This window comes from Coturnix japonica, chromosome 14 (assembly GCF_054131305.1).
Source record: "Coturnix japonica strain WE chromosome 14, WE-NBRP24, whole genome shotgun sequence".
Lineage (NCBI taxonomy): Eukaryota > Metazoa > Chordata > Aves > Galliformes > Phasianidae > Coturnix > Coturnix japonica.
Window position 1 is genome coordinate 5,737,171 of NC_140676.1, and position 12,841 is coordinate 5,750,011.

Here is a 12,841-nt window from a genome sequence, read left to right on the forward strand (position 1 = left end):
GCAGAGACCATTTACCAGTACAGTAACAAGAAGGTTTTTGAAAGCATTTTGACAACCCCAAAGGATTAGGATCTTCTACATCTTGCAATTCAAACTGTGATAAAAACAAAACCCAAACACTTAACAGCGGAGCATCTGTTATACAAGTACACTTTATGGACACCGAAATTCTGTGATTCAGTTCTGAGCTATTTGGAAGATGGATGAGTCAAGGCACAGGACTCAATAGTGCTTGAATGATCTGAAGAAGAAACTCAGAAATCCTGCTTGGCTTAAGCTCCAACAACAGCCGACATTTTGCAAAGGGTTGGCTCTGGGCTGTATAACTTTTCCCCCTTCTTCCTGAAATTTCTTGCCTGCTCTGTCTTGTAAGATTATTGTTGCTTTACCATTGAATCTCACTGATCTCCTAAATGGGAATCACATGAAAGTGTAGTCCCATTGCACTTGTTTTGTTGATTCAACACCAGCAGAGAGACTCTATCTGCACTAATGGCTCTTCTACCTCTGAGAGATGGATCATGCATGTTAAAGGCTTTCCATTTGCCGAGCTCTGGGGGTAGATAGTCAAAGTTGGATGTGTGAATCCATGTACATTTGTCGTGGAACCGGAAAGGCAATGCATGCCAAGCAACTCAGCCCCTCCACAGGGATTGTCTATCACATTGATATCCATCAGGCCATCTGGTCCCCCCACCCAGTCAAACAAGGTGGGAAACAGCACAGGAGCTGTGGCTGGGCTCCTAGTCTGTATTTATCCAGAAAAAGATAAACCACTGATCTCTGCCAAAGGGATTAGGATTTACTGTCATATCAGGTGAATTCAGGTCAACAAGAAGATGAGGCCAGTTTTATCTGCACTTATCAGCATCCTCTTTGGACAACTAAAAGGAGAGATAGTGTTACACATTTGGTTTAATGTGAATCACACAGACAAGCCTTAATATCTATATAACTGCATGATTACAAACAGGATCTCTTTTTCTGCTTTTCAATCTAACTCTGCAAGGCTGAGAGTCTAGAAGATGATGGTCTCCTTAAAATATTATTATTATACCATCATAAGAAAGAGGAAATGTGAGTCTGAAAGATAGACTTTACTCTCAGCATTTACATGGATGCTTTGCAGTCATGGGCAAAGGGCTCACATTTTTCTTGTCTCAGTTTACTGAACTGCGAAATGATAACTGCAGCTCTGGAGCCTGGGAGATCTGATGATACAGCTGTGCCTTCAGTTTTTCATACACGGGATGTGAAAAAGTTGCAAATGTTACTGACACCATCTTTTCTATTGGCTGTGTACTTACTGCTCTGTGCTTGCAAATATAAGATTCTGTTCTCTAAGGGGTGATTAACAGCACTTGAAATTGTATATTTATGTGATATTTCTGCAAAGAATGATGTTGTGTGCCCTCTGGTACATCAGCAAATAGAAAATATATAACTCTTTGTATGGTTTTCCATAGCAAATAAAACAATACCCTGTTTCCAAGAGGATGAATTGCACTGAAAAGGAATACTTTCTCGCAATAAATTTAATAAATACATTGTTATTATGATTATTGCTGGAGAAAGCTCAGCAAAAGTAGATCTGCAAGAGGAATATATGAAAATACTGTTGTGAAAAGTTAGCAAGCTTGGACTCGATGCCTAGCTTTAAAAATGATAAAAATCAAACATCTAAAGCATAGAGAGCTGTTGATGTTTTTTTCTCCTTGCTTGTTCTTTTTTTAAATACTCCTGTAATCCTCAAAATAACAATTTGCATCACAGAGAAACTTAAATTACATTTTGTCCCACGAGGGATAGTCAGGGCTAAAATAGCTGTTAATTTGCATCTGATGTAGATATGTTTATTTTCAGAACAAAATGTAAACGTTTTCTAAGAGGTGTCATATTCGTTTCACACCTTCCATGAAACACTGTGGGCATCTGTTTATTTGTAATTTTTGCATAATTTGGCCATAATTTGCTGGATATTTTTCCACTCTTGCTTTCTGAGGGAGGGAAAAATATGCAACACAGAGAGTATTTAACACAAAATGTCCTTTTAGCAAAAGCTGACCTTTGCTCAATTAGTCTTCAGGGGGCAGCCACTCCGGCTCTCATTTGTTCCCTCCTATTTCTGTAAGTTCAATTAGCTACCTGATTTATTTCCCATATTTTCCTTCCTGGCCTCAGTTGTTATGGCTAAGGCCTTGTGGGTGTATATCTGTGCACAGCTGCCTGGAAGCAACCCTCAGTCTGACTGGGACAGTCTGATTACTTTTCCTTAGCAAAAATGTGTTGATGAGCAGTCACCTGGAAGCAATCAGGAGCTCAGTGTAGACACCTATGGCTGATGGTGATAAAGTTAAGGGTCAGTAGTATCTCTGTGGATAATGCCACTGTGTCCCTAAAACCTGACAACAATGAAAGGAAGACTCGCACCCTCTCCAGTCAACCCTCTGTCCATTCTGTGCAGGTGCACTCTTGCAAGGTTGTCAGTATACATTAGGCAGAAACTGAGGAGATCTCCTTGATGGCTATTATTACTGTGACAAGTCAGCCTGTAAAGATCATTGAAGCCTGGTCATTAGCAAGATTGATTTGTGATAGCACGACACACAGACAGACAAAGGAATGGAAACCATGAGGGAAATGAGCTTATGTTGGAGGCTCTGAGCTTTGTGGGCAGATATCTTTTTCTTGTCAGTGGTGGATGGGTGCTGAAGCTAATCCAGGAAAGGCTTTGAGGAGGATTGTTCTCTTTCCATCAATAGCACTTCCCTATCCTGCCCACCTGCAGCCATGTACCCACTCTGCTCTCCTTACATACTCACTTCCCAATGCCCTTGAGTATTCATTACCCTTGTCAGTGAACCACTCTGCAGTCTAATGCTTTCTAAGCTCTGTTTAATCACTTTTCACAAGGGATCATTTGGCAAACCTCAGATCCAAGAGAAAACCTGCAACAGAGAAAGATCCCAGTGGGTAGAAGCAATGTGTTTAACCAAAACCAATGAATCAGAGACTAACCAGATTGCAACAACAATCAGTATCAAGGGAGTGTTATCATAAATTTCTGCTTTCTGGTGTTTATAATCTTTCTTGAACCAACATGAAACAGTTGATTTTGTTCTTAGGCAAATTCTTTCATTTTGTTCATCTTTAAGTAAAAAATACAGTGCGCATGCAAGCTTTGACAGTAGAACCTTCAGAACAAACAAGACAAGGATATAAGAAATAGTTCTGCAAAATCAGGTCATCGAAAGCAGCCTGTAAAAGCAGGCAGGAAGAGCACAAGAAGAGTGTGTTAAGAATTCCAGGCCAGCTGAGTCAGTGTGCAGTGAGCTGGAGCTCAAGCTGGATATAGACCTAGATATCTCCTTTCTTATCCAGAGCTCGTGAGAACACCCTGAACTTTCAGCTGTGCAATGCAGAGCTAGAAAAAGCATGCAGAAAAAGAAGTCTTAGGAGTTCTCTTGTTCTTTCTTACCTGTGGTTGAGCCAGAAATACTTCAAAGGTAGATTTTTCTTGTGACATTTGAAGTTTTCTGTCTCTGGTATCAACTACAGAGATGGATATTTATGGGGTCAGAGTTTCAAAAGATTTCAGCTTTCATATGGTCACCAGAACAAATGACCTGCTTTTCAAAAAAGGTCTTGTCACTGAAAAGATACCCATTGGGAGCCTGGTGCTCCACGGGGAGCTGGTGAATTTGGAAGTCCCTTTGAAATCAGGATTCAATTGTGATCAGTTCGCTTCTATGAATCTGACCTGAGCTATTTTGAGCTAGAGATGTGGTTTGAGGAACAAAAAATATGTTACCAAACCCTTGCAGGAGCAAAACCAGGTATAAAACTGGCTCACAGTGGAAAGAAACATCCTGATCCTTGAGTTCAGAGAGGAAAGAAGAAGACACAGGAAAGAAAAACAAATGAAGAAAAAAGTCTCTAGGATCTTGGTACACCAAGCTGAGGCATCTATGAAAGGTTAACAGTCTATTGCCTTTGTTACATGAAAACAATGCAAATAGAACGGAGTCGAGGTCTAATCCAAAATCCACCTTCCCCTTGTATCAGGCAGAGATCCTGCCCCAAATGTTTGCTTAGCAGGCCTGATGTTTTCCCTCTGACCTTGGTATACATCCATCCAGACACACCATCCCCTCCTAGAGCAGTTCGTTCAAAAGCTACTTTATTTTCCTTCCAGATGTACTGTACTATTGCACAGCTGGCTCTCACTGTAGGACATGCTGGATACTTTCCTGGTTCTTAGAGATCTGGGAGACTTCTATTCCTCCTATGGCCTATTACGTGCAAGGGGGAAAAAATTTTCATCCAGCCTTTTCCATCCATACTCACAGTAACTATACCTTTGTATTTTGACCGCAGGGAGGTGTCAATAATGACGTTGCCAGTAGCCTGACCCTTTAATCTCCATTCAGCACATTAATCTCATTCTACAGACCTAAGAAGAAACCTTCACAGGCTACTTCTGACCCAGTATATATTAACAGTGTGTTCTGGCCAAGAAGTCAGCATGCAGGACCAGCTGTTCTGATCTGCCAGCTGGGACTTTTGGCTAAAGCATGGGGGTACCTGGATACAGTGAAAACTGGAGAGCAAGGAAGCATTGAGAGACACAGTTTAACAGCAGATTGACCCAGACCAAATGCATCCCTGTCTGTTACATCCACCACACTCAGATAGTACTGCTTTGCAGGTTCCTGATTACCATTTAATTCCTAAAAGCACTGAAAATTGCATCATTATATGGTTAAACAGGAAGAGTTGCACTTAGCCTTTTTGCCTTGTGGACATACTCACTGTGGGCTGCCTGGTCCAAATGCAGCCTATGGTGGCCAGTCCTGGGGCCATAGCCTATCCTTAAAGGTGGGCTGAGATGTGGTGTTGTTCTGCTTCACAGCAGTATGCAATCACCTTTTGAATCAGATCCACACAGCCACGATTACGCATGAGATAAAACATTAAAAATAAAGGCCCCCATAAGGTTCTACAACCCACTGGTTGTGAGAGAAATATATTCTAGGTGCTGTCAGTTAGATTAGAAGAGCTGCTCAAGTGGCACTTACCTAGCATGCCTTTGTTTGAGCTGGATAAGCACATATCCTTCTCAGCACTGGGCAGAACAAATCCAACCACAAACAGCTCCACCCCATCTGCCATCAGTGCCAACCCTAAAACAAAGAAGAGGGTCCACTGGAAGCGTCCATGGCCACACTCCTCAATGATGTTTTCATACTGATGGGCAAGCTGCTCCTCGTCCTCCATCCTCTCTGCCATAAGGTCAGCACGGTCTCTGTACTCATCATCCATGGCAGGAGCTCTGTTCTTCTGCTTGGCTTTAATGTCATCTGGGTGCGGGATTCCTTGGTACTCCCCTTCATACACCTCATCATCTTCATCATGGCCTTCTGTAACATCACTCTGGGCATCTTCTTCATGAGTGGGCTCATCCCCACCGCGGTAGTAGCCATCATTGGGCGCGTACCCCTCATAGTTACCATCCTGGTACCTGTAATCATCTGACACTTGATTTGTCTCCCTGCCCCCTTGATAAAGGTTTGTGTTTCTGTATCCATCATCCATTGTGAATGCAGATTTCTAAACACCGTATGCAGTTATTCAAATATATGTCCTGATTCGTGCAATTTCAGGTCTCAGTTACTTGAGCATTTCTTCTCGCTTTTCCTTGTAACTAATGTGCTGCACAGCTTTCCAGGCTCAGAAGGAGAATTACTATATAAAGTTTCTCTCTGACAGTCTCACACAGCTTTTGATAATGCTTCACTTTTCAGCTGTCATGTGTGGTTTGCTGGCTTCTTCCTTGCTTTGGGTGGGAAAAGATGGGGCTGCTGTCTGTTGAACAGCAAGGGAACAGCAAACGGCACAGCCAGGGAGCTAGGAGGACCTGACAGGTTTTTCCTGATTCATCATGGAGATGAAGGTCACGTCCTGAAAAAGGAAACAATAGCAAAGATAAGCTTACAAGAACACCTGTATTGAATTTAACAGCCGGCATTTTGAGTGCACATTTTCCATTGTGAAAAATGGCAACAGAAAGTTTGGGGAATGCTTTTGCATCCACAAAGCCCAAAAGTTCAGGGGGCAAAAAAGAAAAAGAAGCATTAGGAGTTGCCAAACTAATTGGAAACCCAGTGCATAATGTATAGAAACCTACAGTAGATTGCAAGGTCCAAAATTCTGCCATTCATAGAAATCCTGCTTCCCACGTACTGTGCTGGTTTCTACAGAGAACAGGAGGGTACCAAGCTTGGTTGCTTAAACAGAGATCTCTGCTACATGTATTTCTACCCAGAGCAAGCTCATCCCAAGTACCCATGATGTCTAATATCTTAATGCTACACAATATGACCTTGCTTTTCTTTCTCATCCAGATCCCAAAATTAATTTTATTTGATGTCTTGTCTGTTCTTATCCCTGGTGTCTCCCCATCTGTGTGACAGATGTACAACTAATAGGCTGTGCCTGCCAAAATAAAGTCACCTAAAGTCATACCGAGCTCTGTTCTTTCATAGCAAACTATCAATGGAGAACAATTTTCACAGAGAGAAAAAGACAAAGCTAATATGGAATCACTGCTCTCTGCAGGGAAAACCAAGGGAAGCCAAGTCACATCTAAACACATTCTCATTTTAGATGCCTGACTTCCATTATTCTTCAAGCAGTTTTGAGCCAGCTGGCTCTCCAGTGTTCTCCTGCATTTGTTGCTGCACACAGCTGTAGACAGGAGGTTTGGATGGAGATGCATGTGAGAATCACAGCATAGTCACGCTAGAGGAGCCAGCACAGTGTAGGCATGCACAAAATATGGACTTTAAACTTTGCACTTAAAGAGTAAAACAGCTAATAAATGACATGGCCATATAAACCTGTCTGTACATATCAAAGAATTACAGAATCGTTTATGATGGAAACCACATCCAGCCATGAGCCTGACCTACTGAGTTTCATCACTATACCATGTTCCTTTAGTGCCTTGTGCATAGGTGTTGTTACCTGAAAAGCTATTCTATGTCAGGATAGAGTTGACAGCCATCAGAAACACTTGGATGGGGTGGAGAACTCTTGTTTCAATGATGGAGTGTCACCACCAGAAGTTAAAAAAATCCAAGAGAACTTTTGAGACTCAGAACCTCCACGGTGCTTTCTTCCTTTCACTGCCATTTGCACAGGCAGATTTAGACCCGATTCTTTAACATCCTTTCACTCAATCTGAGCTGCACTCACTCATATTAGCAGCCCCATTTAGCATTTAGATGAGAAATCATGACTTCTCATACAGATTGCAGGGTTGGATTACTTTAATTATACTTCACAGTGATGTATGAGATTTCAAGACAAATGTACACATCACATCGAGCCTATTACAACCTTGGGCCCTTTTTCCCTGACAACTACTGATCTGCGATATACTGGCAAGGCTTAAACAGCACTGTGTTAACTGTTTAAAACTGCTATTCTCCCCCCCCCCGCTAACACTTTCCTCTTTCAACTGGAAAGAAAAACCCCCAGAATCACTATTCAACCCCACAATCCACAGACATAATGCTTTTGGATCAGGTGCATATGCAATATTTCATCCTACCCTCTGCAAAAATGTACCTTTTCTTAAGCATCAAGAGAAAGTAAGCACAGAGAGTCGTTTCAAACTGAAAAACAAACATTTAATTTAGGAAATGCCAGAATATCAGCTATTTGATCCCTTTTTTATTAGAAACATTTGTTGAAACTGATTATTTCTTTTTTTTTATTTCTTTTTTTTTTTTCTCCAAAAAAATCCAGGTTTGAAAAAAAAGGCATTTTCTTGTCAACAAGAATGGCATCAGAAACACTTCAGTTTGTTCTTATGGATATAGTGTTCCCTAAGGAGTATCGATAAGAAGAGAAAATAGAGAAACACAGTAAAGGAAAAATAAGCATAGGAAAGATAAGCATAGATAAGGGCTTTGTTTGTTTGTTTGTTTTGTTGTTTTTCTGTTTGAGATTCTTTATTTTTTGGCTAACCCCAACACTGCTGCTCCAGCTATATGATTCAACATCCAGAACAGAGCTTAGCAGTATCATCATTTTCCTGGACAGATGGCAAGGCAGAATTCTTGGCAAGGATCCTGCAGAGGGAGAAGCAGCAAGATATGGAGAGAATACGTATGTGAGTGCTGTTAGAAAATGAGGAATGAGGGGACTTGGTTGCAGAGAGGTAGAACGCAAGTAAAATCCAAAGTCAGGGATCGACTATATGGATTAATGGTCCAAACTGTGCTCAGAGTAGGCGGGAGATGGCCAGGGGAGGATGAAAGCCCTGACACATTACTGATGCTCCGATGGTGGAAGAAGTAACACCTATTGTTCAGTAATCATAGCAGCTCTCACTTCATACTGGAGGATTATAAACCCATCTCTGCTAGAGCTCAGCCATAATCCTCACTAATTCTTGCTTGACTTTTTGTAACAGTGTTTTGCTGCCAAAATAATAACCAGATAGGGAGAAAAGTTTTGGAGGATATGATTGTGAAACACTTTTGGATGCAGATGGTTACGAGGAACATCAATCAGCAGAAACATTCATTGACCTCTAACAGAGGTGACTGTATCAAAACTGGCATCACTCGCAGGTTTCCAGCAGCTGCTTCTCTTTCCATCAAATATCCTAATCCCAAAGTGCTGATGAGAAAAGAGTCCCTGAGGAGTTACTGGTGGGACATCCGAAGATCTGACCCCAGTAATTGAACACTAATTGGGATGATTTGATTCACTAAGATCTGGTCTCTTCAGAAATAGAGATCAGCCTTTGCAATGTAAGTTTACATACAATTGTGGATAGATGAATGAGGGCTGTATACATCTGTAAGAAAAAAGATTCCCTCTTAGTCCCCCCATCCCAAAAAAATAGAAGCAATGTTTGTCCTCAGAATCCAAGTCCAAAAGAAACAGTGGTCATCAAGTATTCTTGAGAGGATGAGAGTGCAGCCCAAAGTCAGAAACCCCTTTGATCTGCAGGAATGTCAGCAGCTGTTTTCTGCTTCATTTCAAGAAATCAAGGCAGCTTAGTTTTCTAACCAGTGATGTGGTAGTTGAGAGCAAAACTGAGCTACTTTGCCATGGACTACATAGTGTTTATGTATGTGACCATGCCAAAATAGGGCTATATAGGGTTTTCAGCTGTAAAGTTGTGTTTATTGCTACAACAATCATCTGTACCTGCGAATACATACAGAATGCAAAGCTTCCCCATTTGTCTGTAGCAGGTGCCTTGAGCAGAGCTTGCTTTGAGCTATGGATAAAGAGCTGTCTTTTGCTGGGGCCTCTCAGGAGAACACTGCACTAAGTGAAAACTAAGAATAAAAAGCATTTTCTCCTATGACATCTCTATTGAGAATTTGTTTGATAGGTCTGTAGCACAGGTTCAAAAACTCTCAGCTTAATAAGCTACACAGTCTGCAACATGTTTTATATGAGCAGCTGAGAGTTAAAAAAGAGCAAGATATTCAAGTCATTGACTTGAAATCACCCAGTCCACAGCATTGACTTTCAGCAGTGCAGGTGTCACCTGCTGAATGTTCCCCTGCAGATAGGACACATGGGGTAAAAGTTCTTCCATTACACTTTTTCCCAGTGTCCCATCCAGTGTGTTCTGTGGGAAACTCCTGGTTTCCAGTGCATTGGGCACTGAAATCCCATCACCTCATGGGGTGATGACTTTCACAACAGAGTGACTGAGTGCTAAGCTTGCAGTCCACCATGTCACATTACAAATGGAGGGACAGAAAGTCCTCCAGATTGCTAAGGGGAGATTATACTTTAAAGCCTGATATCTTTTCATGCAGATGCTTTAAAGGTCGTATCTAAGACAGTATGTGCTGCAGCAAGCTGGCACAGTGAATATGGAGCAGATGAAACAAGGAACAAGCATCAGTCAAGCAGAATAAACAGCTTTTCTGAATTTAAGGACATAGAATAGTAAATTGGGTGTTCGTGAGACAGAGGAACACTAACAGTAGGAGTTGGAAAGTAATGGTGTAGCAGTACAAAGCTATATAAGGAGGGCCAGACTACACATTAGGGTGCCAGAGAAAGGCCATAAAAGGTCATTTTGACAAGCTGAATATGGATAATGAGTTGAGACAGATGGTGTAAGAGTATGGCATCTAATAAATAATGAACAGACTTGCTTCAAGGAGCAAAAGAAGGGAGAAATCACAGCTGAAGTCTTAGTCAGAGGGAGGAGGTGAAGGGGAAAAGAACAAACCCAGGGATGATGGGAGAGAATCACAGCAGGAGGACTGGTGGGAGGAGGGAATGGTCTCAAGCACCAGAATTTTGTGGAGATGGTAATTTACACAAAGAAAACTTAGCAGTGCATATGCCTGAACTGGAATTCAGCCATCTTGTTGACATTAACATCTTTTTGTAGAGGAAATACTCATGGCCTCTAAACCTCTCCTCGCGATCTATTCCCCCTTCTCTGCCATTATCGCAGTGCCTAAGCAGCTTACAGCGCCTGTACTTCCACATAACCCAGGGAAAAGTACTTAGGTTTGTTTTTTATGTCATAACCTGAGGCAAAGAGACCAAAACTTCATGGTGGCATTGAAATGCTCTGCACTGTGTCCCATAGCCACAGGCCCCCTACAGATCAGCGAGCTGAGATCTCTTTCTAACCTCCCCATCCATCTTTGACACCATGACCAAGATGAAGGTGGGCACTGACACCCCTGCAACTCTTTTCCTAATGTGGAGCTGAGACACAAGACCCGACCTGGGTATCATGCAATGCTTCCAGATATCCCATTATAGATGTAAAACAAGAAGCTAACCCAAGGTCATGTAGGGAAGCCACATCAGTGTCAAACCTTGAATCCAAGTTTCTGTTATGTTGTTGTCTTTTTCAATATCTTAGAGAGCTTGAGTCTCTTAGACTTCATTGCTTATTAATGAACCAATCTCTTCACCAGCAATGTACCTGACAGTACTAAACTACAGGTAATTTAGTGTTGATTCAGAAAAAACAGTGCACTGGTGTCCTCTAATGAGTTTGATGCTTCCATGTATACTTGCCCTTGAACTGCTTACAAGGTCTAACCCTCCTGGGCCTGGTGTTCCTGACAAGGTCCCATAGATAAGTAAGAAGTAACCTTGGTTATAAACTGTCCACGATTCAGCAGATTCTGCCTGTGTCAGGCAGCAAGCACGCCTGATTAACTACAAACTGCTTAGCTCATTGGCAAAAATGTGACTCTAGCTACAAAGGGGATTTCTATTTCATCACACTTGCAATCTGTGTTATTAAATAATGAGCCACTTAATTAACTCATTCATTAATACGTGGCTGTGATGAATAGATTTGCTCCAGTGGCAGAGTTGTGAAAGCGGTTGCAACCTTGAGTGAATTCTGAATGCTGCTTTCCTTCAGAAGAAATTCAATTTGAGCAAGTATCTTTATTAAATACCTCATTCATTCTACTGCTTCCAGCTAACACAGTGGTGTCAAAGGTCTGCTGTGCCTGTGCCCCTCCACCACCCCCTGATCTTGTCCTCACCTTTCTGCCTTGCCAAAACCTGAAGATCCCCCTCACTGTGGCTCTGCTGTCTTGATGGTCACAAAATCATTCTTTGCCCAGATTCTTTCAGTACTTAAAGGGGACCTATGAAAAAGATGAGGAGAGACTCTTCATCAGGGTGTGTAGTGATTGGACAAGGGGCAACGGATTTAAACTAAGAGTAGATTTAGATTAGACATTCGGAAGAAATTCTTTACTCAGAGGGTGGTGAGGTACTGGCACAGCTTCCTAGAGAGGCTGTGCGTCCCACACAGCCCTTGAGGTGCTCAAGGACAGGCTGGATGGGGCCCTGTGCAGCCTGAGCTGGTGGGAGGTGTCCCTGCCCATGGCATGGAATTGGCATTAGTCTTTTAGGTCCTTTCCAGCCCAAACCATTTGATGATCATTTCCTATCTCACATAGGAAACGAATGTATTGTTCTATTTTCTGGGTTCACCTTCCGATTGCTGTGGGACTGACAAACCCCTCCACAAACCAGAGACAGCAGGATAAATCACTGAATGCATCTAAAGCAAAAACACTTGCAAGGTTTTCCTCTCTTGTTTTCTAAGTGTGTGTTAAGGAAGAGCTCTAGCAGAGAATTCCACCAGCTGAGAGCTTTCCCTGCAGGGAACTGTTCCTTTTATTTGGAACAGCTCTTTTCCAACCCAGGGTGCTTAGGCATCAGTCTCTAGAGACAGTGGCTTGCCAGCTCCAGTGAAGTGTACCAAGTCACTGCCCATGCCAGTACACAGGCTTATTCCAAGAAATCCCCCGTGTTGCAGCCTCTCACAGCCAACCTTATGCTTCCACTGTGCTCCTCAATAGGGTTGTTACTTGTCCATCCTTCTGGGGGCTACAAGTAAGTAGCCTCAGGAAATGTAGTTATTACAAAGCTAAGAGTTAGATCAAATAAGAGGGGTGATTCTCATACTAAACCCAGCATCTCTCTCTCTTTTTGCACAGTCCCTCCAATGCAATTGTTCTGGGGCTACAAGAGCTTTCAAAATTGCAGATGAGCTGCTCATTATGCACCTTACCTGTGGAGAAATAGAAGCACAAGCAGCAGCAGATTTAGAGATGTTCACTCTGAGACTCTTTTCAAGGTTATTTAGCAGAGAAAGTATGGGAGTAATTGGCTTTGCTCCATCTATTTTCATAACATTTTGATTGCTATGACCATTTGTTGCTATGAAATACTACTAAGGAGACTTGAAATTTGTAGCATCCAGGATCATACAACAGATAGCACAATGCGGTTATTGTATTTGCTA

At 42.1% G+C, this 12,841-nt stretch overlaps 1 protein-coding gene across 2 annotated transcripts in view; it reads right to left on the reverse strand.

Annotated features, from left to right (window-relative positions):
* Positions 1-12,841, reverse strand: part of SV2B (synaptic vesicle glycoprotein 2B) — a 44,212-nt gene that overhangs the window by 17,617 nt on the left and 13,754 nt on the right. For both annotated transcript variants that reach the window (XM_015873156.3, XM_015873155.3), the window contains one exon: positions 5,079-5,961. In XM_015873156.3, coding sequence (XP_015728642.2) covers positions 5,079-5,595 — 517 coding nt within the window. In that variant the 5' untranslated portion in view covers positions 5,596-5,961. The remainder of the gene's footprint in view (positions 1-5,078; positions 5,962-12,841) is intronic.